Here is a 27,961-nt window from a genome sequence, read left to right on the forward strand (position 1 = left end):
CTCCACTATCCGTAGTACTCGTCAAAATTCAAAGGTACCTTAGTAATAATGAGTAAGCAGGGCGAGCAATGCAACAACGATGCGGGGAAGATGATCGCAAGACGAATCGTCCATAAGAATGATTGGTGGCAGGCTAGTTGATCAACAACAGTTGTGATCAACGCAACGTTTACAATCTCAGGACGCCAAGCCTGCTGACAATCCCTTCATTTTCTCATCACTTGTGATTACATTATTCGCCTTGTCCAGATCAAATGATCTGTCCCAGGAAAGGCAGACAGATCCATCGCAGTGGAGATTGAAGCTCACATTACGCAAGCCCGTAAGATTAAGGAGTAGATGCTGTGATCATGCATCCACAGCAGGAGCCATGCATACCTTACCCAGCCAAGTGTTTCTAGATATCGAGGATCTGTTTGTGTAGATACTCCGTACTGCTCTCAAAAACAACAAAAACAAGAAAAAAGAAACAGAATTTCTTGCAAGCTAAGCACCTCTCCGAAATGAGACCGTTCGTTTCTCAGTGAGTATCCACTTAGTACTGGGAGACTTGGTAAGCTGATGAATTGATTGAATCATATCAAAAGTCAATGCATCTTGTCAAGTTGTCATAAGTAATTTAGCTAGCCCTGGCTGGTCCGTGCGAGTCGTTGGGCCACGATGAAACATCGTTCAACGGCCTCTGCCATTCGCTTAAGTTGCATAGCTAGTGCCTCGGTCCCGATGGAGGTAATAATAATATTTCCAGGGATCAACTAATAATATTAGTTCAGATCACAGTGATCATTGGCCTCGGATGTACTGCCGAGTTTCTATGCACCTAGGATACGGATTTGGATTCTGCTGTTGGGGTTGTTGATGCTGGTCAGGCACAGCATATTCCGTAGTCTTAGTATTATTCGTTACTGCTGATATTTGACGGTGAATCCTTGGTAAAGCGTCTGGCTGTAGCAACAATAATATTCTTCTTGTCAATAGTACTCGGCTGATACTACAACGTATTGAAGAGGTCTGGTACAATCACTATAATGAGATATCCAGCAGGGGACGGATGCTTGCCGCCGAATAGAAACTCCTTTTTCGTTTTTCCCCTGATTGCGGATATCTTTCTCCCAGGAGTCGTTGTAAGTACATATCATATTGAGGTCATAGTTAACTATCATGGGACCTACCTAAGGGGTGTTGCGGCTGCCTGCTTTTCATCTGTCTGAAACATAGCATCCCAAAAACACCACTGTAATTTCCACAAATGCCATCAACGGCTTGACAGGGAGCCGCGGAGGCGCCGTTATTGAGACGGGGCTCTCGAAAGAGAAAGTTTGAATGAACGCAAAAGGAATAACACTCAAAAGTACTCTTCTCGCCAATTCCACCTTGATACTAAAATAATAGGGAGAGGAACGATGGACGCAAGAAAACAATGATGCCAGCTATATCATACCGAATAACTATCACGACTGATTATTATTCGTTGGCTACGTACACCGAAAAAGAGGAGTGAATAATGAACCTGTTAATACTGCCAATGCAGGAACTGTCCTCATCAATCAGTTATGATTTTTTACTGATTAAAGTTGCTGATCCCTTAGGGAATCGGGCCCACGTTCGTAGCTTACTCCGGAGTATTCCTCTCGGCGGCCACAGCAAATGACCTCGTTGCCAAGTTGATGTAGGCCGTAGCTGGCCTTTGTGTCCATTGATTCCAGATGCATCCACCTGCAGCTTTTGCTCCCACACCTTAAAACCGCAAGGAATTCTCCGGCTGGATGGATGTGGGCCTTGTGGATGCCTGAACGCCTTCAATTTCCGGTAGCCGATGCACTGGCCCTCTTTGGCTTCCAACGTTCTAGACTAGTACTAGAGTAAACCACACTTGGATAGAGAAAAAGCAGAAAGAAAAAGAAAAAAAAAAAAGAAAGAAATTGTCAGGGCTTTTGTAGCCTGTCCCGAGAATGCCCAAGTAGTGTCATTGCATTGGTGTTATCGTCATTTCTCCCCATGGTTTTCGAATTTACCGCGTTTTGCTTTCCTCACTTGCTTCCTGTTTTGCCCCTCACCCCTTGATAGCGTCTGCTGCAGTCTGGCAGACACAACAAACTTCAGAACGTACTCTGTAGAGAAGACATTGTTTCAGCATATCGACAGCCCAGCCAGACAGCGACCCCTGACTTAGGGGGCGAGTTCTTCAGCGATCAAAATAGGCCATTGGCCAATGGGGCGGCTGATGGAAACCTTGCTGTCTTCGTCTTGAAGACCGTACCTTGCATTAGACGCCGCACCATTTCCAACCTAAGGATTGCTAGCAGCTTGGTCCATAATCCTCTTGAGATCTTCTGCACTCTGTAAAGACGGTCAACGTGGCATTGTGACGTTGATGCGCGCAAAGAACTCATTCAAGCGCAGTGTCGATCAACGGAGTCGTAGGCAGAACAAGCCCAAAACAGTCGTCGAAGTTCAGACTCTTAAATAAGCAAGGGCATGCTTTCATCTCAGCGCCAGGATACTTGAAAGTCGCCTATCTTTCTTTCATCAGGTCGCCTGGGGAGCCGCGGGAACTGCTTCTTGATTGCTATCATTCAGATCGCCTTGTGTCTGTTCGGAAATTGTCGTGGCACCCTTTTCAACTGGCTGTTCTTCTTGTCCCGACGAGGCGGTTTCGAGTTCGGCATCGTTAGACGCCTTAGCTGCGGACTCCGAAGCCTGGGAAGCCGGTTCATGAGCAGGAGGAGTGGTGCTCTCAGGAGGTTGTGGTGCTTCAAACAGAGCCTTCAAATTCTTGCCGTCATCAATTTTGTCAAAGGCCGCGAGTTTGCCTTTAGCGGAAAGACGTAGAATGCGCCAAGTTTTACTCGCTTTTGCCCGAATAGCCCTGTCCTTGTCTTCTTTCGTATGCGCAGTATCAATGTCTAATTCATCATCCATGATGCCCATCATGAACGAGTCGGCGGAGGGAACAGAATATCTTGACAGACGTCAGCCATATCGGGATCAAAGCCAGTGGCAATGGAGTACAAACCTCTCCGGTTCCTTCAGCTTCTCGATGCTTGATGTTGACTCTCCCTCGGCCAGAAAGTTGAGATTCAGGGAGCCCATAGGCGACGGACGAAGGCGCTTATTTGCGTATGTTTTTGTCGCGTTCTCGCGAGCACCGATATACTCTGCGACTGAGACGGCAGGCCTTTCAATGAGCGGACAGCCCTCGGCTTTCCAACGGACCCAGTTCTTATCCCTCGATAGAACCGTGTCGACCATGCGATAATAGAATTTACCACCCGTACCTTCTTGTAGATATTCCTCAATGGCTTTCCTCATCTTGGTTGCCCACTTGGCCTGTAGCTGTTAAACTGTGTTCGAAGCGAGAGGGTAAGACGCGGGGAAGGGGTGAAGTATAAAGTGGAAAAGCAGAGGGGCCGTCAAGCAACCTACATCTTCTTCATTCAATACAAAACCGTAAAGCACTGATTTGTTCGTCAAATCAGCAAGTTTTGCTTTCGCTTTCGGCGTAAGAGAAAGCATAAAATCCAGGAGAATCAGTGCCTGTACAAGAACGTGTCTTCTGAAAGCTGTGTCGTTGACCTGTAACTGATCGTTAGCATGTAATGGCTCGACCCGGGACCTTTAGCAACGTACTTCGAGGTCAAACAAGTCCCTGCTTGTCAAATACTTAGGGTTGAAACTGCTCGCGATTTCTTGGCCATCCACGCTCCGTTTCCGCTTTGTAGATTTCCGTATTTCCTCGGCTGTCTTACTGGCGCTTTGATTCTCAAGGTCTGTTCTGATATTCTTGAATGCGATCAATGTGTTTTCCAAACCAGTCTTGAAGGACGAGAAGTGCTGAGAGTCAAACACTTTTGTCGGGGCAGAGAAGTATGCCTGCAGCCCCCAAAAAACAGGGTACAGAGCGTCTATATCAACTGCCTTCTCCGTATCCTTGTCTTCAGTTTTCGAGACAAGAAGTTTGGGGACTTTTGCTGGTTCTTGTACAGGCGTCTGAGAAGCGCTGGCTGAAGGCAGTGGTTGGCCATCATGATCAGGTCCCTGGGCGTCAGTTGCTGTTGATGTTTCTTTTGCGTCGGACATTTCCACATCCATATCATCACTCTCCTTGGCTCCTAATTTGGTAATCTCGTCAAAGGTGGTAACATTTTCGGTGTGATATTCGCCGCGGAGATTAACAGCGCTTTTATCTCCAAGCGGGAAACTCTGAAATAGAAATATGAAGACACGGCCACAAAATACCGTGTCCTCTGCCCGGGACAGCCTCCGAAGTAGCTCATTGCAGGATCTAAGGATAATCAAGCTCTTTTGCTTGAAGTGTTTCTGGAACAGTATCAGCGGATGTACTGCATGAGTAGTAATGACAGAAGGAAATATCGACCTTTGTATTCCGTTCTCGGCGGGACTCCAAATAATCAAAGACCTTGCGACAACCATCAATGGTCTGGCTATCGAGCAACTCCTCGATCAACCAAAATATCAAACCGGGCTCGCATTGTTCTATGCACGATCAGCTAGCTGTTCGGTCACAAGACTAGACGGCCGGAGCCAACCATTATCAGAAAAGATTGAGATTATGTCAAGCAAATTCCACATGCGAATGAACGAGGGCTCGTCAATTGTCGTGTTCGCCTACAGATAGCTCAATGTTAGCTTTCCATCACACTCATACTTAATAGTTAAGCCTCTGAATGAGAGTCATACCAGGAGACTGTAGAACTTCTCCCTGAACGCGAGTTCAACTGCCGCAAACCGTGTCTGCTGGCTCAGCTGTTCCACCAATCGCTCTTCTTTCCCCTGGATCGCCCATATCGACTCGCCCAAATGAGCTTCTGTTAAAGGGGGTTCTATTTGCGCATCTTTTTTGATTTGTTCTGCACGGGTCAGGAGATCATCGACCAGTTTTCTGTATACATGCATCGCATCATGCTCAGCAACTGACATCCTCACAGAGCCACCAAGAGCAAGCTTGACAGAAAAAGGATAAAGGATGGTTGTAAGGTTGGCGCGAGCTTCGGATGATAGATGGCGGCTCTGCGGGCAGTCTCTAGCCGCCAAGAAGTCGTCTTGGCTTAACCGCGCGCCAACAGCTTCCCTTTCCGCCAGCGACGGACCACTTGCGCAAATAAATTGGACCCGCGCCTGCAGTACTTTTGAATCAGCCCTCAACATCGAGGAATGGGCCAACAAACACGTCAGGCTATGGCGCACGGCCTCGATTCCCGGCCAACGGTGGAGGACTTCCGTGAGGATAGCTCATGGGTCCAGCTGGCCAAAACCCACTGGCTTGGGACCTCTAAGGTCCGCAAAGCCAAGCAGGATGTTATTAGAAAGGAATTATGGGAGCCCTTAGAAGCTGAAAACTTCAGCCTTCGTTCGCTCTTGACGCTGGAGAATTTGAATATCCTGGAGAAGTGCGCACCGCGACTGTGACTGACGATTTTACGTCCCTTGAAACTAATTGCCTATAGATATCTGTGGCCGACATATTCGGAAGATGCGTCCAATCACCATGTGCTATTAATTGCGCTGATTGTTAGCATTAAGCAGCGAGATCATTTGCCAATATGGGGTGCGTTCTTGTAGTTTCAGCCCGATGATATCTATGAGAAGCTAATGGACCATAGAGACCTTCTCTGACCGGCCCGACGACTTCTCCAACCTTTTCCATCGGATCCTCTCTATGAGCGTCGACAATTCTTTGTCTACCTTCTCCCGCCAATCGATATTGTCCTTCATTATCAGTGCTTTTCAATCTCTGGAGAACGTACTCATCCGAAAGGAGTGCGCACCTCTCGTTTCGATTTCCATCTGGCACAATCTCTCGAGCGAAGAAATTAGGGATCGGATCCTTGCTAAGGTACCATCCTTAAAGAAAGCCTGGAGAGCAGCTGGGAAGCGGTACGAAGCTGGAGATGAGACGGCAAAGGCGAAGATGCGATTCGAACGATCGTGGCTCTTTACTATGCTTCTGGATTTCTTGCGGCGATTGAATGGGTCCGAGCAGGAATTGTCCGATAATTTACGCTATTGTGAGAGGTTTCTGGAATATCTGGTGGACTTGGAGAGTCAGCTCCCGACACGGCGTTACGTCAATACGTTATTGAAGGATCTCAACTTACTCCCGGTTATACGGCTTTCCCAAATGTACCGTTCTCCTGAAAATGCTCTCTTCCGCGACCTCTTTGAGCTTCTTAAACATTTTTCTGGATTCGCAATCGACGATTACACCGGCGAGCCTCTTGACCCCCAGGCAATCTATGAGAGCCATTCCCAAGAGCTGGCACATTTGCAGCGAACCGCGATGAAGCACTTCAAGGATAAGTTGATGATCCTTGCTCTGTCAAACTACGGCTCAATTGAGCAACGCTCAGAACTGGAAGGGCAACTGAGTGCCCTAAACGATTCCGAGCTTGAAAGTCTCTGTATGCACCTGGGTTTCCGGACAGATTATCCCAAACAATCCGGGGTCATACCAACTCGACATCTCTATCTCGAGATACTTTTGTCGTTCTACGAGCGCAAGGTACCGTTTCAAGAGACCGCATCCCGACTCAGCATTGTGCCCACAGAGAAAGATCTCTATGACCCTTCATTCTTGCGAAACGAAACCTATGACGGATCTCGACCGCTTGCGATTCCGAAACTGAATCTTCAATATCTGAGCCTTGGCGACTTTCTTTGGCGGTCGTTCCTGCTGTATCGTTTCGAAGCTTTCTTCCAGATCCGAAAGGATATGGAAGCGATTATCAAGCGGATGCAGCCTCGATCAAGCCGCGATGGCAAAACGCTGACCTTCGATGGTTTCTCTCGCATGGCCATTCCCATCTCCAAACCAGCCATAATCGAGGTTGCACCTCCTAAAGTAGGCTCGTCAGACCCAGCTTTTGTGAGAGCTGAGATTGCAATTGAAGTTGGCAGGTTAGCAGATTACATTCGGAAGGAATGGGACTCACTTCGTCCAGATGACGTCGTCTTCCTTCTAGCTGTCCAACCGGGTACTGCGAACAATTCCGTTTTCAGGGACAGCTCAGCAGAGACTCCGAGTCTGATGCACCTTAGGACTGCAACAGTGGTTCAGGTTCTCGATGAACAGGGTCGCCCACTTCGTGAACCAGTTGCGGGCCACACGAATGGATATCAATCTCGACCTCGCCTCCGGAGATTGCTGCTCAATCTGGATCCGTCCGCTTTCAAGGCTGATAAGGATCGCACCTCCCAAGGAAAGCAGGACATTTATCCCTTCATAAACGTGATTGCAAGACGGAAAGGGCGGGAGAACAATTTCAGGTCGATACTTGAGAACATGCAGAGACTCATTGTCTCAGATGTTACCCTTCCTTCTTGGATTCAGGATATCTTTCTAGGATACGGAGACCCTGCAGGTGCCAGGTATACTGAATTGCCCAACCGACTGAGGTCGGTCGATTTCCGAGACACTTTCTTGGACTGGCAGCACCTAGTTGAGAGTTTCCCAGGGTGCACCATTGAGCCTTCGGGTAATGAGGCGTCGAGTTTCGGGCCCCCATACGTAATTGAATACGTTGAAAGTTCTTCCAAAGCGCCTTCAACAACATCGTCGAAGAAGCGGCGGAGAGATCCGGTTGAAAAGGAAGGAACAAGTGCACGAGTGATGCGCGTGTCGACATATAAACAGCCAAACCCAGGTCCCTATCCTGTCGATGCTCCCAAGCTCAACGCCATTCGTTTCACCCCAGCTCAGGTCGAAGCTATCGCATCCGGCACGCAGCCCGGACTGACTGTGATTGTTGGCCCTCCTGGAACTGGTAAAACGGATGTTGCAACACAAATCATCAATAATATTTACCATGACTTCCCGAAGGAGCGTACCCTTCTGATCGCGCACAGTAACCAGGCTCTTAATCAGTTATTCCAGAAGATTGTGGCCCTAGACATCGATGAACGTCATCTCCTTCGACTCGGCCATGGTGAAGAGGAACTCGAAACCGAAACTAGTTACAGCAAATATGGCCGTGTCGAGTCATTTCTTGAAAACCGCAACTACTTCCTCGCTGAAGTGACACGCTTAGCGGCGTCGATTGGTGCAGAAGGCGCACACGGCAATTCGTGTGAGACGGCTGGATATTTCAATACAGTCTACATCCAGCCAGCCTGGGCGAAATTCTTCGACCATGCTCGTGCCGAAAGTACAACCACCGATGATATCATTGCGTCTTTCCCATTCCATGCCTACTTCTCAACTGCCCCTCAGCCTGTGTTCGATCCGGCCGCTTCGAAGGAGACATTGCTGGATGTGGCGGAAGGCTGTCAACGGCATATCGACAAGATCTTCTCTGAGCTAGAGGATATTCGCCCATTTGAGATTTTGAGGCAATCGCGTGACAAGGCAAACTATCTCCTTGTGAAAGAAGCGAGAATAATTGCTATGACATCTACGCATGCGGCAATGCGTCGACAAGAAATCGCCGACCTTGGCTTCCATTATGACAACGTCGTGATGGAAGAGGCGGCGCAGATTACTGAGATTGAAAGTTTTATTCCATCCGCCCTACAGCACATGAAGAACGGCGAGCTCCCTTTGAAACGCGTTGTACTTTGCGGCGATCACCTTCAGAACTCTCCGATCATTCAGAACCTTGCTTTCCGCCAGTACGCCCATTTCGAGCAGAGTCTTTTCCTACGCTTGGTAAGACTAGGTGTCCCTGCGATTAATCTTGATCAGCAGGGCCGGGCAAGGCCTAGCTTGGCAGAACTCTTCCGGTGGCGTTATAAGGAGCTTGGAGATCTGCCCATTGTTCACACGTCTCAAGAATACAAACAGGCGAATGCTGGCTTCCAGTACGACTATCAGTTCATCAACGTCCCAGATTATCAAGGGAGCGGAGAAAGGGAGCCGACCCCTCACTTCATCCAGAACCTGGGAGAAGCCGAGTACGCTGTCGCCATTTATCAGTACATGCGACTCCTCGGGTACCCGGCATCGAAGATATCAATTCTTGCTACCTACGCAGGCCAAACCGCGCTGATTAAAGACGTTCTTGCCCATCGGTGTGGTAAAAATGCACTGTTTGGCATGCCCAAAATCGTGACAACTGTGGATAAGTATCAGGGTGAACAGAACGACTGTAAGTTGAACCGTCTCGAGCGATGGATTATGCTGACCTGGGTCCTGCGCAGACGTTATTCTTTCCCTCACGCGAACTCGCACAGTTGGCTATCTCCGAGACGTTCGCCGCCTTACGGTTGCTCTTTCCCGTTCCCGTCTAGGCCTCTATATCCTCGGTCGTCGCGAGGTGTTCGAGTCATGCTTTGAACTCAAGCCGGCCTTTGACCTTCTCCTACAGCGCCCTGACAAACTCATGTTAACCACGGGCGAAATGTTCCCAACCACAAGATCGCTGGACGACGAGGTTCAGGGTACGCCTATGGAGGGAGTCGAACATCTCGGGCAATATGTGTTTGAGATGTCTCAGGCCAAGGTTAAGGCCATGGGTGATCAGGACATCATAGTAGACGATGCAATGCCTGACGGGGAAAACGAGCTGTTGGACGAGGATGAAGTTATGCTTGGAGCGGGCGATGAGCCCGAGGAGGACCCATTGCATGAGCAGACTTGAATAGCCGTGCAGGATTTAATTGATGCCAACAGCTTGACATCATCGTTCCTCCCAATGGTGTAGCCAACCTGTAGGGTTGCGTTCAAAGTTCTTATGTATATTCGGCACCTGATTTGATATAATAAGCCATATATTCGTGGTGCTTTCGACTTGACCAGTGTGATGTGCCTTACGCCACGGTGTGCCTGCCGCTTCCCCGGCCCCCCTAGAATGAAGTAAATTCCGAAGTGTGGTCAATAAGTTAGGGGCTATGAGAGATGTACAAGATGTTCATTCTTCATATGTACAACGGCGTTCCTGAGTCACTTCGATCTATAGAGACCTCTCAGATTCTCTAAATGGGGACCATACGTATATATATGCCTCCTGAATTGAGTGGCCCAGCCGTGATGGGAGGATCCATCAACTCCAAGAGTCTAAGCCGGCAAAATAGGACACTTTTTCTACGATTCCTTGCGTCCTTCGAGTTCCTCAACAATGTTTTTGGGGTCTTTCCAGGCGAGAGCAATGTATCTGCCGATCAAAGCTGTCAGCTAATCGAACGGTCTTATCGGTGGAGCGCGAACACGTACTTTGTATGACTGCCTCTTGCGAAGACCTCACCCTTGGAGTTCATGAACTTGATGTTCGTGTATGCTAGGGTTTTCCCGACTGTCGACTTGGTTAGGCATATCGATGGACCAGAATTCCCAGGGGTCTGGGTTAACATAGGCCTTGGAGGACTCGTCCACTGATCATTGATAGGAGACCTACACTTATCACAAGTGACTTCCTGCATGCAAGTCAGTAATCTTGTAAAGATCTTGGCCCTAGGTAAAGCTCGAAAAACGAACCGCTTGGATCTTGTCTCCAACTTTGCCTCCGGAACTCAGGTATGTCACTTGTGATAGAAGCTCGTATCAGGATAAGATCAAGCTTGGATTTATTGGGTACATCCGGTTTGGCATACCATTAAGATCTGTCGAGACGCCAGTCGCGAACAAGCCTCGAGAAGCCACAGCTAGGGAGCCTCCAAGGTCCACTAGACTCAATGGTCAACGAGGTGGTAAAAAGGCTGACGGGTCTCATAGGTATACAGTACCCATACTGGCGATTGTCCCTCCATGAAGGATGCTGAGTCTATTCTAGTGACGTTGTTAATGTATGGCGAAGAGCAAGACGCAAGCGGGAGAATTTACCGTGTGCTCTTTCTGGATATCAAGCTCAAAGTTGACAGTTCCGGGTCGTGCAGCAGTTACACGTAGCTGAGGCGGTTATTAGTATATCCCGATACGCTTGTCCGATGCTAATCGCCAGTGGGATCGGAGGAGCAGCAATCGCAATTTTCGATGGATTGCAGAAGCTAGGCTTACATTGTCAAGCAGGCTGTGACCTCAAGAGATATTGTCAGGGACGATCTTGTTCGAGTGTCTATATGAGCCCTCTGTCCGTACTTACCGAGGCTCTAACCCTGAGGTAGCCCGGAAGGACTCCCAGACCTGTACAAAACGGTTATTATGGAAGTCTCATTTGAATTCAAAGGATCTGATACTTACAGATCTGACAAATCGCAAAGCTGTCATATTTACTCAGTGCGAAACGCGAAATTGAAGAAGTGAGGATTAGGAAATGGTAAGGAATGGACTATGAAGCATTACCTCTCTACATATTGGCGCTAAGATATGGGAAGCTAAACAGTGAGATCATCGCCGACTGCGCTTTGTGGCCGCTATGGTCACCGGACAATATCTGCTGCACCTTCTCCAATCAGACACAGAATTCAAGACTACCCAGTTATCCTCCCCCTTCATCGTTGAGGTTTCTTAGTGACAGTGCTTGATGATGCTGCAGAGATAACGAACTATTTTCGGTCCTGCAGGCAAGATGGCTGCGGCACCACCCCGTCCTTTCGATTACCTGGAGAGCTTGCCTGGGACTGTCTTCAACAAGCTCTACCAGCAGCCCTCCACTGCTCTCGCCATTTTCAGGCGCATGCTGCCTGACCTGGGTACGTGCCAGCCTCGTCATCGTACAGAGAGCCCTTTTTTGGACTGATAAATCACAGCAAAATGTTTTGTGATGGCGCTTCTCTACCTCAAGGACCCACTTCCAGCAGCGGATTTGGAAGCATGGGTCAGACCAGACAGTTTGAGGTGAGTATCACCACTTTCTCAGAGTGGAACGGTTCAGAAAATATAGTCGCTGACTCCCCAAAGAGAGCGAGATAATGCGCTTTCAATTTTGGGCAGGTTGCACATTATGACCAGCACTACAACGTCGGATAACGTAAAAGCATACACCGTCACCGATCCTTTTGCATCCTCCCTTCGGCAGGCTCTCACCGGTGCTGAGCAAACTCAATCGTTTGGTGTGCTGTCGCAGATATCTGATGAAGAAGCTGTCTCCATTGCGGATCTGGACGAGTATGCCAGACGGCAGTGGGAAGGAGTTCTGGGATACATGGTGGGGACAAGTGGACTGGGCATGCAACGCGACGTCAGTTTGAGCAAAGGCGTGAAAGAGCTCTTGCAGGCTGGCCACCTCGTCGAGATCAGGGATCGTCGAGTGGAAATTACTCAGGACGGATTCGCTTTCGTTCTACAGGACGTCGGCACTCAAGTATGGCATATCCTAGTTCTCTATGTTGAGAGCGCAGCGGCCATCGGTATGGACGGCGTCGAGGTGCTTTCTTTTGTGTTCTTCCTGAGCAGTCTGGAACTGGGAAAATCATATGAGAAGAAACAGTTGACGTCTAACCAATTGCGCACTCTGACCGATTTGGCCGACTTTGGTATCGTCTACCAAGAAACCCCGGATGCCACTCATTTCTACCCGACGCGCCTCGCAACCACCTTGACCTCCGACTCCAGCACTCTAAGCAACCCTCTTGCTGGCTCCCTTTCCGGACCTACGGGCACATCCTCGAGCAAGGCCGGTTCCGGATTCATCATCATCGAAACAAATTACCGACTCTACGCATATACCTCCTCACCCCTCCAGATCTCCCTCATTGCACTTTTCACCACGTTGAAATATCGCTTCCCGAATCTGATCACGGGTAAAATCACCCGCCAGTCCGTCCGTCGTGCTGTCGAGATGGGCATTACCGCCGATCAAATTATCTCTTACCTATCGACACACGCGCACCCTCAAATGCGCAAGCACAATGTGTCCAGATCTACTTCTAATCAAACCGGAATGCCGGTGTCCGTCCTACCGCCTACAGTCGTGGATCAGATTCGTCTTTGGCAGCTCGAGAGAGATCGCGTCAAAGCGACACATGGCTTTTTGTTCAGGGACTTCAACACTCTGGCGGAATACGAGGCCCCCTGTCGATATGCCGAGGAGATCGGCGTTCTGGTCTGGAAATCAGATCGCAAGCGGATGTTCTTTGTCACTCGACATCATCAGGTTGCTGCTTTCTTGAAGAGCAGAAGGAAGTAACGTCGTTGCAGACCTAGAATCGTCCTAGCCGATATTTCCCACGGACTAAAAATGTTTCTATGATTTAATCCTGGGCAAGCATGGTATGGCGTTTGGGACGCTATGGCAGATATAAAAAGGGCTTTGACCTCTGAGGTTATGGACTGGCTACTCAATCGGGATCCTACTAAATTCTACGCATCGGACAGGCTGCTTGCAATGATTGTTAGAAAAACATGTACATATCAAACTCCGATGTCATCCTAAGTACAGCAATTTGCAGTCAGCACTTCCAACCAATAACTCCTCCGATTGCCTTTCCCAACCGACCGGCATATGTCTAGTGTATCCCGACGCCTTCATGTCCCAATCTCCCCGGTCCCGCACATTGATGTGACCCAGTACCCATAACCCAATGAAACGCCACATGGGGAATACGCACAGACGATCTTTCATCTGCCATGATCATTCACATGAAACAGTCTCATCACAACATCCAACGATCTCCATGAATAGCAATGTACTCGTCTCTAAACTCTCTCAGACTAGCAGACGCCTCCTCCGTCACGCAAACATTCTCAAGAACCATGAAAGCGCGCTTGACACGATAGTTCGCAAGGTCCGCATCGGGCTGACCCAAAGGCCGGGAGTAGCTCGACAGCATGCCAAATCCAGTGGCGATATCGGGTTCATTGAAAGAATCTTCGTAGTGGAACGCGTTGGTGAGGGTCATGAAACGTCCAAGCCAATACTGACGGGGCTGTGCTTCGGATACCTGGAAGCCAGCAGGAGTAGTCGTGGTTAGCGTTCTCTGCTTGTTGCGTGGGATTCTGCTGGTGTGATTATCGTCACTGGGCAGTACCATTCTCTGAGTGCGATCTTTGTTTCTGGTCGTTGGCACAATTGCCGTTTGCTCGGACTGTTGGCTTGAGTTGGGAACGCTCTGCTCTTCTTGGTCGTCATCGGATGCTAGCTGTGAAATGACCTCTTCTTCAATCTGAAGGGCCTTCAGGTTGGCGAATCCTCTGCTCATCCGCAGTTTCTTGGGCTGCATATCGCTCGTGCTTCTTAGGATGCGATTCGTTGCCTTGTATATGAAGGCGGGCTGGTTGTCGGACCACTGACGCTGAGCGAAGGTCTGCTGTCTTGGTGGAAGAGGGTCGCTGAATCGTACTTTCTTAACATTCAGGCCAGTGGCATTGTTTGGAACAGGGATGGGGCTTCCTCTTGTATTCTTGGTTATTCCTTGCTCATCCGACGCCTTTCTTCCATCTTGCAGGGCAGGAGCGCACGGCTTTGCAGGAGATCTGACCTTAGCAGGAACAGGTATCGAACTGCGTGGAGGAGCCAATCGGGTCAAAGCAACCTGTGAAGCTGAAGAGGAAGTAGTTCGTGGGATTGATGAACGAGGTTTCTTCGACGATGAGTTCAAGATAATCTCAGAGCGCTGCTCGACCATCTCGGTTTGCTTGGGTTTCTGTTCCAGACTTTTCTGCCAGACTGAAGTAGTTTCAGCAGTCGGCTGGGCGTTCTCAACAGGTTCGGCAAGTTCAACAGGCACAGCAGACTGAATAGATTGAGTAGGTTGGGTATCTTGCATTGCCTGGACAGGTCTACCGATTCGGTAAAGTCGAACAGGTTCTGTAGGTCGGACATATCGAACAGTTTGAGCTATTTTAACCAGCCGAGGAGGAGTAGCAATATCAATCTCTTCCTCTTTGGTTTCTTTCTTTCCCAACTTTGAGATGGACTTGTTTTCATCCTTGCTCACGTCCCGTCTGAGATTGATATAACGCCTGCTCAGTGATGACAGCACGCTCCGTTTTCCTTCCTTTTGAAACGCTTCCCGAGAGTAAATACCATTGACGGGAGGTTCTGTAAGAACCGGAATCTTCGAGTACTTGTGTCCGGACGATGAGGTCAAAGTTGAGCCGGTGAAACTGGTGGATCTGGAAGACGTCTGACTGTTTGGTGGAGAGGAAAACGGACTAGCTCTTGCTGTCAAACGGCGAATCGATATCTTGATCTTTTTGTACGATATCCCATTGCTGACTGTTGTTTCGTGCGAATCTTCAGAGCCAAATGAGGAGGACTTGGTAGGTAGAGGCATTGAGACTTGACGTTGAGAATCCCATGCTTCGTGTATCTGAGAGTTGCGACCCTTTACTCTAAGCGAGGTCAGGATTGAGCTTTCGTTCTTGATAGGAATAGATGAGCCAAACGAGAAGACGCGTCCGGCTTTGCCATTCTTCTTTGGACTGCTGTCTCTCTCGCTGCCCAGTGGTTGATAAGCGTGCTTTCCACCGCGAGTCTTGCTTCGAAGGACTTGAAGGGATCCCAACAGAGAAGCCCTACGGCTTCGCTTCTCCGTCATGATAGGATTCGATGCAAGATGCAGTCAAGATTAGAAGAATGGGTTAGATAAATTGTGCTTAGAAGAATATTTGGAGAGGGTAGATAATATGGTTTGAAGATGCTAATATGTGCTGTGGAGAGAGATGTAGATGGTGAGATCGATAAAGAGTAAGTAACAGGCTGAAAATTAGTATTTATCATTGTTTACCTTGAGGATGACAGTATATAGTTACCGGAGATATCCGTTTTGAGAGAGCAGATGTAGTGAATTGCCTCGAGTCTACCTGACACAAGTTTGATAGTAGTATGCCCTTCACGTGGGCTCATTCTCATTCACTAGCTCTCACTATCAGGAGCATCACGCAGAATACTTGAAGAACTCGTCGCAGCTCGGACAAACGATGCATTTTCATCTCGTCCTTTTGCAGCCCAGGAGTGAACCCGTTCGGGCCTAATCAGGCATTGACTCATTTCGGAGGCAGTCGAATGCTTCCTTCGGATACCTTGACAGCACCTCCCTGAAGCTCAACAGTGTCGATCTTGTTATCCTGGTTGACCACAACCTCTACCCCAATCTCACTGCGCCTGCCAATCTCCACTCCTTGCACAATGTTGTAATTATGCTGACCAGGTTTTCCCTCAATCAAAGACAGATAAGCAGCCAGACCGCTGGCCGCACTTCCTGTTGCTGGATCTTCTAGGTTTCCGAGAATCGCCCTGGTCCGAATAGTATTTTTACCAGTCTGTGCGTCCTTGACATTGCGTACGTAGAAGTACGTCACACAGAGACCTGCATCCCAACCTTCATCCAGATAGCCAGAGCCCGCAGAGATAACCTCACCTCCCGAGGCCGTGGTGACGGCAGCGAGAGCCTCAAGGGAGGGCAGCTCGACATGGACCTGGCTCATCCCATTGACGATAGAGAAGATGGGGAAAGCTGGCTCCACGGTACCGGTTATACCGAAAAAGCCAGACAAGAAAGGGTGCAATCGGAGCAGTTGCTGGAGCGGAAATCTGGACTGGTGCAGCCGCGTATTATGTGCGATTCTAGCAGTTACTGCAGGCGACGGCTGTCCCAATTGCAGCGATATGGGGATATCCCCCGACTTGGTGGTCAGGATCTTGACGGCTCCCTTGTCTCCTTCGTCCGGGGAAAGATATAGAAACCAGCAGGCAGCTCCTATGGTGGGATGGCCTGCGAATGGGAGTTCGCTGTCCGGGGTGAAGATGTCGATAGTGCGTTTCTCTCCCTTATCAGCATGGACAAAGATGGTCTCTGACAAGTTGAACTCGCGTGCAATTGACTGCTTCTGCTGCTGTGTCAGAGCCGGCTCGTTCGAGTCCGGGAGGAACACCACGGCAAGTGGATTGCCGGCATACGGCTGCGCCGTGAAGACGTCCAAAGTGACAAATCGGACTTGTTCAGTCATGATAGAGTGGCAATTGGTTTGTTTGAAATTAGGTAAAAATTCAAGCTGCTGGAGGAGTCTTGATTTGCGTCTTTGATGATACAGACAGGGTTGGAGAAGCGCATTGGGATTTAAGGACTCTTACCCGCTTCGTCCATGGATCTGTGACTCATCGCGACAACGCTCGTGTTGCGGTCTCCTAATGCTACTCGTTGCTATCAGAAGATAGATGTCATTGGCCAAACGCCGATCATTTGATGTGAAGCTGCTTATTTGGGTTATATGGAGCTCTGATTGTGTCGAAATATTTAGTCGTTGTAGAATACCTTAGGGCTTGGATGTGCCGCAGTTCGAGATACGGGCGGACACAATGGGAGATGAGACATGGTGCCTTGTCGATTGCTGTCGATTGTCAGACCCACTCGATTGGAAGTTTTAATATGAGGATCTGGAGCCTGGTCACTCAGCGGATGCAGAGCATCTACATATGTATGCTTTCGTGATTCGGTATATATGCGAAAATGTACATTCATTCCCATGCCCATCAAGGCCCAACCCGAACACCGCATGGAATAATCATTACAACATGATAGGTATACATCTCACTCTGAATCGCTTTCGATGACAAACCCAGCCCGCATTCTTCGCCGAGGCGGTGCAGCGACAGGTGCTGCTTCATCATCTTCGTCTATAGTATCAGGTGCAGGGGGCTCGGTATCGCTGTCGTGGTTCTCCGCACTCAGGACTTTGTCTCCATTACGATTCCGGCTGAAAGCTAAATCATCGTCGAATTCGAGTTCATTTTCTTCGGAGGTAACAGGTGTGTCTTTGACGTCGTCACCACCTTGGAGAGAAGGTGAGCCTTGTCCGAGAGAGTCTGGCGACCGGGCGTCCGTACCGGTCATGACAAGATCGTCATCGTCATCGAGCCCTTCAGTCCGTTGCTGGCGTCGCTGTCGCTTGCTCTGACTATCTGTGGTCGAGGCAGCGTGCTGATCGCTTGGCCGCTTGCGCCTACTGCCTTTCTTCCACGAGTTCTCACTAACCTCTTCGACGACCCCGTGAAGCAGAGCTTTCCTGATTCTTTCTGCCTGCTCCTTTCGCCTTTGCTCCTCAAGTCGAAAGAACTCCTGGTCTGCTTCTTCATCTGTTTCCTCATCACTGGCGTGGATATACAGATCGCTCTTTATCTTCGCTTGTCGAGCTAAAGCATTTTCCAGGCGTGCTCGACGTCGTTCCTCCAAGTCTTCTTCGTCGGGTTCTTCTTCTTCTTCTCCAACTTGCTTGCGTCGCTTTTTGCGTTGTTTCTTCAATTGCTCGAGAGCGTTAGCCCTTGATCGTGGGTTGGGTGGGAATAGCGGCCCGTCTGGGACGTTGTCGTCGCCCTCAGAATCGGACCCAAAATCGACGTCGGCCGTTTGTTCATCTCTGTCTCGTCTGTTATTGTTTCCTGATTTTCTCCTTATCAACTGGCTCAAGTCCCGGTCAGAGTTCTCTGTGACAGGCTCAGTCAAGCACTGTTCAATGATGGATCTCGTGTGCCGAAGAGCTTGAGAGTTGAGTGATGAAGGAACGACCCAGGAGGCTCCAGGAACATCCTCCATGCCTAGACGTTCGAAGCGAACCAAAGTCATAAGGAGACGGAGTTTGGCATTGGAGAACATGGCCTTCTGGCATGACTCGTTGTTGGGTTTGACAGCTGTTTCATGTTAGTCACCGTACGACCAGCCAGAAGGAAATCAGAAGACGTACGAATCATTGGGTTGGGAGCTTTTTGTCCTTCTGAGTGCTGTTCCTGACTTTCCCAGGCCTCTCTCTCATCGGCTGCCGAATTTAAGACATCAATGACCCATTTGAGCAGGTCAGTGTGCTCATCTCTGACCATGACATGCACAACAATCTTTATTTTCTCGTCGGTTGTCTTGGCTTCTCTCGGGTCAACTTCGAGCTCAGCCGGGGGTCTTTTAGAGGCGGATATTGTCTGTTTCTCATGCCCATATTCCAGGTAGAAGACGGTCGAGTTGATCTTACTGAACAGGAGCTCTGTGATCAAAGCCGGGCGTTGATCAATTTTTTTGGTCATGCGCCGAATAATCTGCCGGACCAGTTCCTCCCATTCCTTGAAGATCGGCTTGTTTGAATCCAAGGCACCCGGACCTTTTATCATGCGATAGAACAGGTTGATGATATCAAGGCGGAAAAGCAGAACGCTCATCTCTTGCTTGAAAGCTATCCTGTAAAAGTAACGATGGGCTCGTTTCAATTGGTCCACGGTCAGCTCTTTATAGTACTTGGTAAAAGCGATAAACGTGTCAACACAACTCTGGTTGCAGAACTTGGCGGCAAAGCGCTTGAAATCGAATTTGCGCTCCTTCGCAATTCTTTCGGCGTCCATCACGTCTTCGTCTTCAGATGCGTGCTCCTCGTCATCACCTTCAATATCGGCCTGTTTTGCTTGTTTGGCTTTGCGCTTTGCTCGGCGGCGGGATCGGATCTGCATATCCACGTTCTCTTTGGAGTAATGCTCCAGCATCTTTAAAAAAACATGAGCAAGCTCTGTGCATGCATCCAAGTAGCCAAATCCTTGGTCTTTGTACCCGCGAACGATGGCGATGATGCGGTCATGGGTAGTCTCTTCATAGAAAATGCGGTTCTGGATGTTGTCGGCGATCTCTTGGTCTTCTTCAAGCGGTGATTGAGCCATCTCTTGTACAGTCAACAGAATCTGCGTGAAACAGCGCATTTCTGCAGTGAGGTCTTCCACGTCTTTGTTGTCATAGCTGTACTGCATTGAGCGGTTCAGGAAAACGAATGTTTCCTGGTTGAGGACACTGGCAACAAGTGCAAAGCTGTCGGGTTCTATCTCCTTCAACGACTTGTCACCCAGATGCCGTTTTTCGCGTTGATGTGCTCGCCGTACACGCTCGGCTTCAAGAAACCAGGCAACGGTATAAAAGAATTGACGTGTATTGATATCCATGACTCGATCAGCTTCACGTTCAATGGCTTTTCGAACGTGCGTGAAAAGCGGATTGAAGCCTGAATCCAAAAACTCTTCTACGAACATTCGTAGGTTTTTTGTCGCGGTCGAGTTGAGATTGACGGGCGTGTTAAAGTCATTGTTTGCCGTCACCTCGGCTTGTCTTCGACGTATCTGAGGCTTGTTCCACTTTTTGCTCTGATCCATCTTGTGAAGAGTTGTCTGGCTATCTTTGAGCACATCTTGTCCCGACACCGTGGAGACCTTGGCGTCATCGCGTTTGACCCAAATCATTGTCCCAAACCTACCATGCCGAGTTGGTGCGTTCTTTGCATATTCCCGCCGCAGAGAGGACTCCTTCTGTAAAAGTTCACCAAGCTCGTCTGTACGCTTTGCCTTTCGTTGGGCGTCGTTCATGAAGAGTTTCTCCACGTTGACTCCTTTGACAATGTGAAATAATATTTCGAGGAGGACCACATCTTGAAGGCTGAAATCTTCTCCCACATTGGAGCACATGGTTAGGAGAAGAGCGAAAGCATCTTGATTTTGAAAAGAATTGATGGTCGCCGATCTTGACGTTTCCTCTTCATCACCCTCCGCCGCAAGGCGCGTATTCGGCGAAATCACCGCGATATTTCGAAGGAAGTAGAGCATGAGCTTCAGGATGCCTTCATCCCGAGTCGTTCGTTCGGATCGAGGGACTGCCATGCTGGGGAGACCGATTCGGATGATGGTTCGGAGGATGCTGTCGCTAGCATAACTGAGAATACCACGTTTATAGAGAACCTGGGCTTGTTGCAAATACGGTGTGTGTCGATGATGGTTGACTGTCATTTCACTGTGTACCTCCAATGGCCATGTCAGAGGCACCAACAATTCCACTGTCCTTTGTCAGATCCACGGATCATTGAGCTCCTTTCCGTACTCATCCAGCTCACTTACAGCACGCCAACGCAATCCTCGACATGTGTTTGCTCTTTTGACCACTTGTCGACCAGAGGGTCAAGATCGGCAACAGGTCGCCGTTGACGAGATTCGCTTCCCCCAGACATCGTGCAACATCCATGCGATTGTTCTTTTCATCGTATAGTTTCAGCCAACGCTTGATATCTCGTAGACAGGCCAGTGCATCATCACCCAAGACGTAGCGGTCCGCATTCTCGCCATTGAAGCCTCCGAGCTGCAGATATTAGCACAATTTCTTAGTTATGAAGGATGGTGTTGCTCTACTTACAGCAGTAACAAGGCTGTAAACATGAGCGCGGACATCAGGGTCTACGATCTGCACACTCTCGCTCAACGGCGCACCTTCTTCATCCATAGTCGTCGGTTCAACTCCGGTCGTCTCCCGACGCTGGTGTCTAGCAGACCGATAGCATCACCCTAAACATTGATAATAGCGATGAAAAGCCCACCTTTATTTCGCGCTCATCGCAGCAGCCAATGATAACGCGTTATCTCACGCGTCTCGCGTTTATTAGAATGACCAGCCTCGGCTTGTCGGAGAAAGTATTTACCCGACGCCCGAAGATAGCCGATGACGTCGGATCACATGAGTCGGGTGTATATGGGGAACACAAGCCAATGTCCGATAGATCTTCGGCTGTTTCGTTTCTACTTTTCTTTCGTTGTCTGCATTCAATTTCTTTTTTGGTTCTCTAGGAGGCAATTACCATCGTCTCCAACCATGTTCTCAGCATCTGTCCGGGGTGTGGCCCGCGTAGGCTCGTCAATTACCTCTCGTTCCTTTAGCACTTCCACCGCCGCCTATGCTGCCGAGGTTAAGTCCCTGGGTGTGATTGGGGCTGGTCAAATGGTGAGCATGCTTTTATACTGTAACTTTTCGTCAGGTCAAATTTCTAAGTAGTCTGCAGGGTCTGGGTATTGCTCTTGTTGCCGCTTCAAAGGCCCAGGTTCCTGTTACTCTGATCGATAATTCCCAGGCGTCTTTGGACAAGGGTCTCACATTTGCCGGTATGCTGGATACCATTCAATTGTCCGCTACACTCCTGTAATTTTCATGGATATCCCAATTAACAGCCAACCTGTTCCGCTTCAGATAAGCTCCTTCAGAAGGATGTTTCCAAAGAGCGCCTTACTCGGGAGGCTGCCGATGCCGTTCGTGCGCGCATCACTCCCAGTCTGAACATGGACGACCTTTCGTCCGTGGACTTTGTGATCGAGGCCGTCCCCGAGATCCCCGACCTTAAGACCTCCATCTTCTCCAAGCTCGCTCAAATTGCACCCAAGCATGCCATCCTCGCAACCAACACCTCGTCTATCCCGATCACTAAGATCGCTGCTGCCACTACAGCAGATCCGACAGATCTCCAGGCTCCTTCCCGTGTGATCTCCACTCATTTCATGAACCCCGTACCTGTTCAAAAGGGTGTTGAGATCATTGCTGGTCTGCAGACGTCCAAGGAGACCATTGACACCGCAATTGCCTTTGTGCAGCGCATGGGCAAGGTTGCAGCCGTTTCGGCTGATTCGCCTGGTTTCCTCGCTAACCGTATCCTCATGCCGTACATCAACGAAGCTATCATCTGTCTGGAGACTGGAGTTGGCGCCCGCGAGGACATTGACAGCATCATGAAGAATGGGACAAATGTTCCAATGGGACCTTTGACCCTGGCTGATTTTATTGGCCTTGACACCTGCCTGGCTATTATGAATGTCTTGCATCAGGAAACCGGAGACAGCAAGTATAGACCGTCTGGGCTGCTCAAGAGGATGGTTGACGCTGGTTGGCTGGGTAAGAAGAGCGGAAAGGGCTTTTACGACTACTAACCTGGTGACTTGCTGCGATGTTTGAAGTAACATATAACGTGATATCCCTTACTGTATGCTACCACCTGGCTATATATACCATATCTACCGAAGGACGGAATATCCAGCAATGAAATGTCAAAAGTTGGAACAGTTATTTGCATTTGCTTCATTGTAATGGTGGTCGACAGCCATCGTCAGCATGAGGATCCCGCAAAAAGATGGTTCATAGTACAACAAAGCATATCGCTTCAAAATCAATATATTAGCCAGTTTCGTCGATGGATCTTTGTGGACGGAGTCATCCAACACCTATTCTTCCAGCTCTCTCTCGGCGAATTTCATGGCAGCCACAATAGCAGCAAGCTCACCTACATCATGCGTTCCCAATCCGTCTCTGAAAGGCGCGCCGGTTTGGCATTCTGCGGTTACGTTCCCCAACGCGTTGTGATGGCAGATAATCCATGGTCCACCACATTTGTAGCTTGGCTCCGTCAGTATTTGGGATGGCCAAGATGAAGTGAGGGAGAGGACTAACCAAAGATCTGCGCCACATCTACAAGTTATACGCTGGCAGCCCTCATTAAGCTCAACCATTGCCCCACAGCGAAAACATCTCTGCCAGCCTTGGGTTCTGGCGAGTTCGAGAAATTCAGTCAGCCCAGGGTCGAAGGAACATTTGCCAGGTGCATGAGCCTTGTCCTGACAGCCCGGGCAGATGGCAGTGTCACAATACGGGCAGAGCTGTGTTCCTGATTGAATTTTCAACTTCTCAAGCGGTATCCATTTCCCGCATCTCATCGCGGGACAATACCGGCGTTCTCTGGCCGGTGTCGCATACTCCCGCCTTTTAAGCTTAAAAAGGGCTTTCTCCTTCTCTGTCAGTTTCGAGAGGACTTGCTCGGACGGAATCACCTGCGAGCAGCACTTCGGCGGAAACAACTGCTCGTTTGCCAGGGCTGTGAGTGCCAATCGGCTGAAACAATAATCACAGTATTTGTGCTGGCAAGGGAGAATCTCCAAATTCTTAACAGATTTGCTGTTAAAGCAGACCGTGCAACGTCTGTTTGCAAGTTAGTACACGATAGAGCTACGCAAGCGGAGCAAATGAACTTACTCCTTCTTTCGCAATCCTCGGCAAAGGCGCGCCATGTTCTCAATGACACCAAGACTTGGGAAGACACAAAGGCTCTTTAACCCTGCGATATGGTCTTGCAAGTGCGAATCAGACTTTCCGGGCGCTGGACAAACATCCATATTGCGCCTGCTTGTTGCACGATGAACACCTGTGGATATTGGTTTCTTGTCCGAAGCAGCTCTTAATGGAGCTATCTTTTTAGCATCCCTAGCAAGCAGTCGCTCCTCTTCAGCTCGGCTCTGAATGAGGCCAGAAACAAAAGATGATAGAGCGATAGAAGGCATGATTAGCTCGGTTGATTCAAGACCATATCCCCGGTAATTTTGAAGACAATCAAATCTGGTGATCTCGATATGCGCCCTCGAACTGCTTCGGTGATCGTAAACAAGGCATGGCAATTGCCAAGAGAGTGGTTGTCGAGTCACAGGTCTTATAGCATGATAGTATGACGATGAAGTCTGTAGTATGGTTCTGATAGATATGTGCCCTTCATCCTCTCGTCAGTCGGAGCTGAAAAGGGACCAGAATAACACCCCTTCCCACGGAACCTTCAACCGAGGGTCATCGCAGGTGCCTGAGAAGTGCCATGGTTCGAGTGTCTCTCAGCTTCATGCGCGCGGCCCGTTTTTCTGAGGAATCATCATTTGACATGGAGGCTTTCCGCCCAATGACTACTTGTTCCGGCGTGCGGGAGGGTGTTCTGGCGGTACAAAAATGACTGCAATATGGAGAGAAAGAGTATGAAGTGAACCACGGATATCAACCTCTCTAATGTCGGATGTGAGAATCACTTACGTGTAAACCTTGATGGAGCAGCCAGTGCGGGGTACAACAATAATACTAATATCATCGCTTGCTGATGACTTGTACATTAAAGAACTGCTGGGAACTCCGTAGATCATCTTGACGCATGATGGGAGCCAGCCTGCTGATTCTGCGAACAATCAGCGCCATCCATGGAGCCGCGAACGGAATAAAAGCAAAAACAGTACGGACTGCTCACCGGCAAAATCTCTAACTACGACATGTGCACATTTCCGTTCAGTCTTCAAAGTCTCAGAATCATTCAGTTTATTGTCGAGATCAAGGGTATCATTGAAATGCAGCATTTGAAGAACACCCCAACAACGGTCAGGCAAAATACACAATAGAAACCCCCATACTCCGGTACCGATTGAGAGGATGCCCGCAAGTAGCAAAGCTATGCTCAGAGAATGCCAGAAAATTTCCGTCCCGCCCATGAAGAGCCATACTCCTGATATTCCTGACGGGTGATGGCGAGTTTCTTCAACTCGACTCTGTTCGTCGCTAATCGTGACGCTCCAAGCCATGTGGAACGTATGGGGCTAAGGTCAAGCTGATGAGAACGTGATCCAAGGGAAACTGTCAAGGTGAACTTACTCATGAGGGCGCCGAACTCTGACAACGCATTCTGCCGAAGCTATCTGTCGCAACTCGCTTTCCCTGAGAAGGTGTTAGAACCGAATGTGATGATCATCGTAACAAGAAGCCTTACAATCGTTCCAAAAACCCTGGAATCAAGGTATTCCCTCCGACGACCAGAACATTTGCTAAGAACGACGGATGTAGTCCGGTAGGCAGAACTGAAAGACTCTGAAGAATGATGTCTGGAACACCAGCTTGCTTCATACCGATGTCACTTGGCGTGAAGAGTATTTCTGGCACGGTAAAGCGTTCGTTTCCCAGAATCAGCACGTCCTCGGACAGAGACTCAGCATTGCCACCAGAAAGGATACTTTTCCTCTTCTTGGCATTCGAAAGAGGATCATGCGGTCGCATGAAGCCCTTCTTGCCTGTGTTAGGGTCAGGTAGCACATAATCAACTGTGATCCCTTCGGCTGCGTCTGTCAAGCCACGCTTCCGGTTGCCCTGCCATGTCCTTTCCAAGTCACCAGCAAAGTCAGTGCTTACGAAACAGACAGCCTCCTTAACCTCGTTCATGATGTAAGTTTCATCTACCATGTTGTACTGCCTCATGGACACCATCTCTTTCAGGTAATTTGTTAGATGTTTACCACCAATATCGAGTCTCCGAATGGCGCGCTGGATGGGTTGCCCTTTGTAAACTGGAGTTACTGTTGTATGAGAGTAGCCGGAGTCGACGATAAGTAAGCATTCCTTAGGTGAGATCGGAGACGAGGAGTCTTGTCCGATAGGGTCTCCGAACAAGGATTGAACTTCATTCCAAGCATTCAGCATCGGTCCTGGGAAATCAGCATCAATAACCAGATGTAAGACAGCAGGGGAACAAAATCCGGCTCGCTCACCTACACATCTGACATAGCCGCCAAAACCCCATTCTTCCATCACAATCTCATCAGCATTCCTTTGTAGGGTTGGCAAAGCGTTCGGTGCCTCAGTAAGCACGAGCGTTGTATCTTCTGGAGATTCAATCCGAAGATCCTTCGGCCGCGCCGTCTTCTCATCGAAGAACGAGTTTTCCCATATTTCCTTCTGTGCTTCCCAGTTGACAATGTACCCTTTCTCCACTGGACGCCTGAACACCATCTCGTTCCAGTCGGTAACTTGCGAGTTGAGCTGTGCACCAATGTAGATACGGTTTCCGCGTGTTTTGGCAATGGCATTCGGGATTGTGCTGCAGGCTGAAAGAGCCTGGTCTAAATCTTCGGGAGGTGGAAACTCGGGCGCATACCCAGCTTTCATAGTGTATGCGCCATTGTCGATAACGAATGTCTTCTCCGGTAACGACTGGACTTTCGGAGCGGAGTCTCGTGCGGAGGTGCGAGGTTTAGTAGCGCCCATCCTGTCAATGAAACACACGGAAAATTTTTTTAATTTATTGAGGTCTGTTGTTCGACATCATCTGAAAAGTTCTTCACGACGGACTGGTGCTGTAATAGAAAGAGAGTCGCGTACGTGATTGATAACAAATATCGGAGCTCAGGCCGAAGGAGTTTGTCCGATCCAGACGTCACAACTGGAGAAAATGTTAGGACGCTTCAATGGATCAGGACACCCGCCAAGGCCAGCGCCAACTGGACAGCTTTAACCGCAGGTGACCACCGCAGAGCCCTAATCAGTACTTGCCCCGCAATCTCTAACAAATTTCTCCTCCATTTAGTGATCACCTGCAATAACAAAGCCGAGATCGGTATTCAGATCATCAAAACCCCTCAGAATGGCAAAACAGCTTCGGGTCAGTCTGACGACGACTCTCACTCTCCTGGAGCAACTCCAAGCAGCTCTTTCAGCTCCTGCCGGAGATATCAAGCCCGCTGAACTTTCCGGAAAGGATACCCTTCCCCTCCTTTCCACGTCAGCTACCGCGTTGAAATCCCAGGTCACAAAGCTATCACTCTTGACGATAACTTCTCCATTCACTCACTCGGCGGTCGGCACTGTTCTCTCGGCATTGAATAGTTCCGTGCTTCCGTCTCTCGTGACGGCGGCTCTCCTTGTCACTCCTGCCGATCATACAAAGGCCTTCCACGCGGAGGTACACGCTTTGACGAAGACTACATTGAGGGAATTGACTTCTTTGGTAACCGAGGTTCAAGCTGTTGCCGAAAAGGCGGACAAGGCAAGGGAAGGTCAGAAGAAAGGAGGTGAACTTTCGCAGACGGAGAAGGATCCTGTGACAGTCGCAACAGGGCGTGTCTGGGATTCGTGCGACGCACTGGTCGATGTCGCAGCTAAAGGTGTGGTTGGATTCGTGATACGGCGCGTCGAAGAGTGGCGGGATCTGGTGCGTGATGCAGTGGAGGAGATTGAGGAGTGGGATCCCGAAGAGGACGGGGACGAATTCTTCGATGATCTCTTGAGCGATGATGGCGAGAAGGATACTCAAGATGAAGAAGAGGAGGATACCGAGGAAAGCAGCGCTGCGCTACACGCGCAGAAGAAATCGGCCCTCCGGATTTTGAAGCCTATTGCTCAGATATACCCTGCCATTGTCGCGAATCGGCTGACTGGCGCTGGCGATGTGCCGTGCTCATCTCCTTCTGGGATTGGCAGGTTAGAATGCTTGATGACGAACTTACAGCTCATCCCGGAGCATGTAGATGAAGTCGCGGGAGCCCTGTACGAGGAGGATTTGGATAAATGCACTCAATATCTCGGCAAGGTTAGGCACTGTGCCATGAACGCTGTCGACTCTGTTAAACCGACTTGGGATACGGTGGACGCTGCCAGCGGTCAGCAGAAGGAAGATAAGTTCACAATATGGTCGAAAACATGGATGAATGTTTTGGATGAAGTCAGCAAATCTGTGGAGGCGGACAATGAAGAATGAATGAATACGTGGAAGGAGAAGAGACCATTCATGGATTAT

The 27,961-nt window shown here is 49.3% G+C and overlaps 10 protein-coding genes across 10 annotated transcripts; 4 read left to right on the forward strand and 6 right to left on the reverse strand.

Moving 5' to 3' along the window:
- Positions 1-2,529: 2,529 nt before the first annotated feature.
- Positions 2,530-4,941, reverse strand: ALT_5044 (THO complex subunit THO1/HPR1; the record flags this gene model as incomplete). The annotated part of the gene is made up of 7 exons (XM_089599847.1): positions 2,530-2,962; positions 3,017-3,330; positions 3,427-3,576; positions 3,631-4,320; positions 4,379-4,497; positions 4,551-4,629; positions 4,702-4,941. 7 exons carry the CDS (start codon positions 4,939-4,941, stop codon positions 2,530-2,532), a joined length of 2,025 nt encoding a protein of 674 aa, XP_089455724.1.
- A 234-nt stretch (positions 4,942-5,175) lies between these two features.
- ALT_5045 (RNA helicase aquarius) lies at positions 5,176-9,596 on the forward strand (the record flags this gene model as incomplete). The annotated part of the gene is made up of 4 exons (XM_033564182.2): positions 5,176-5,411; positions 5,469-5,569; positions 5,625-9,104; positions 9,157-9,596. 4 exons carry the CDS (start codon positions 5,176-5,178, stop codon positions 9,594-9,596), a joined length of 4,257 nt encoding a protein of 1,418 aa, XP_033420073.2.
- Positions 9,597-10,039: 443 nt separating this feature from the next.
- Positions 10,040-11,158, reverse strand: ALT_5046 (PaaI family thioesterase; the record flags this gene model as incomplete). Its single annotated transcript, XM_033564181.1, has 10 exons — positions 10,040-10,109; positions 10,169-10,247; positions 10,350-10,368; positions 10,430-10,476; positions 10,546-10,617; positions 10,678-10,720; positions 10,775-10,840; positions 10,949-10,961; positions 11,034-11,074; positions 11,132-11,158. 10 exons carry the CDS (start codon positions 11,156-11,158, stop codon positions 10,040-10,042), a joined length of 477 nt encoding a protein of 158 aa, XP_033420072.1.
- A 301-nt stretch (positions 11,159-11,459) lies between these two features.
- Positions 11,460-13,019, forward strand: ALT_5047 (TFIIH/NER complex subunit TFB2; the record flags this gene model as incomplete). Its single annotated transcript, XM_089599848.1, has 3 exons — positions 11,460-11,583; positions 11,641-11,728; positions 11,825-13,019. The coding sequence occupies 3 exons, from the start codon at positions 11,460-11,462 to the stop codon at positions 13,017-13,019; spliced, it is 1,407 nt and encodes a 468-aa protein (XP_089455725.1).
- Positions 13,020-13,485: 466 nt separating this feature from the next.
- ALT_5048 (uncharacterized protein) lies at positions 13,486-15,372 on the reverse strand (the record flags this gene model as incomplete). The annotated part of the gene is made up of 1 exon (XM_033564179.2): positions 13,486-15,372. One exon carries the CDS (start codon positions 15,370-15,372, stop codon positions 13,486-13,488), a length of 1,887 nt encoding a protein of 628 aa, XP_033420070.1.
- A 448-nt stretch (positions 15,373-15,820) lies between these two features.
- Positions 15,821-16,783, reverse strand: ALT_5049 (PhzF family protein; the record flags this gene model as incomplete). The annotated part of the gene is made up of 1 exon (XM_033564178.2): positions 15,821-16,783. One exon carries the CDS (start codon positions 16,781-16,783, stop codon positions 15,821-15,823), a length of 963 nt encoding a protein of 320 aa, XP_033420069.1.
- A 581-nt stretch (positions 16,784-17,364) lies between these two features.
- Positions 17,365-21,063, reverse strand: tof1 (putative DNA repair protein (Tof1); the record flags this gene model as incomplete). The annotated part of the gene is made up of 4 exons (XM_033564177.2): positions 17,365-18,461; positions 18,515-20,623; positions 20,685-20,922; positions 20,977-21,063. 4 exons carry the CDS (start codon positions 21,061-21,063, stop codon positions 17,365-17,367), a joined length of 3,531 nt encoding a protein of 1,176 aa, XP_033420068.2.
- A 366-nt stretch (positions 21,064-21,429) lies between these two features.
- Positions 21,430-22,532, forward strand: ALT_5051 (3-hydroxyacyl-CoA dehydrogenase family protein; the record flags this gene model as incomplete). The annotated part of the gene is made up of 3 exons (XM_033564176.1): positions 21,430-21,558; positions 21,617-21,716; positions 21,802-22,532. 3 exons carry the CDS (start codon positions 21,430-21,432, stop codon positions 22,530-22,532), a joined length of 960 nt encoding a protein of 319 aa, XP_033420067.1.
- A 2,324-nt stretch (positions 22,533-24,856) lies between these two features.
- arp6 (actin family protein) lies at positions 24,857-26,433 on the reverse strand (the record flags this gene model as incomplete). Its single annotated transcript, XM_033564174.2, has 4 exons — positions 24,857-24,995; positions 25,051-25,113; positions 25,166-25,874; positions 25,938-26,433. The coding sequence occupies 4 exons, from the start codon at positions 26,431-26,433 to the stop codon at positions 24,857-24,859; spliced, it is 1,407 nt and encodes a 468-aa protein (XP_033420065.2).
- A 376-nt stretch (positions 26,434-26,809) lies between these two features.
- ALT_5053 (uncharacterized protein) lies at positions 26,810-27,922 on the forward strand (the record flags this gene model as incomplete). The annotated part of the gene is made up of 1 exon (XM_033564173.2): positions 26,810-27,922. The coding sequence occupies one exon, from the start codon at positions 26,810-26,812 to the stop codon at positions 27,920-27,922; it is 1,113 nt and encodes a 370-aa protein (XP_033420064.2).
- Between the last annotated feature and the right edge of the window lie 39 nt (positions 27,923-27,961).

This window comes from Aspergillus lentulus (assembly GCF_001445615.1).
Source record: "Aspergillus lentulus DNA, contig: Alt09, strain: IFM 54703, whole genome shotgun sequence".
Taxonomy (NCBI): Eukaryota; Fungi; Ascomycota; class Eurotiomycetes; order Eurotiales; family Aspergillaceae; genus Aspergillus; species Aspergillus lentulus.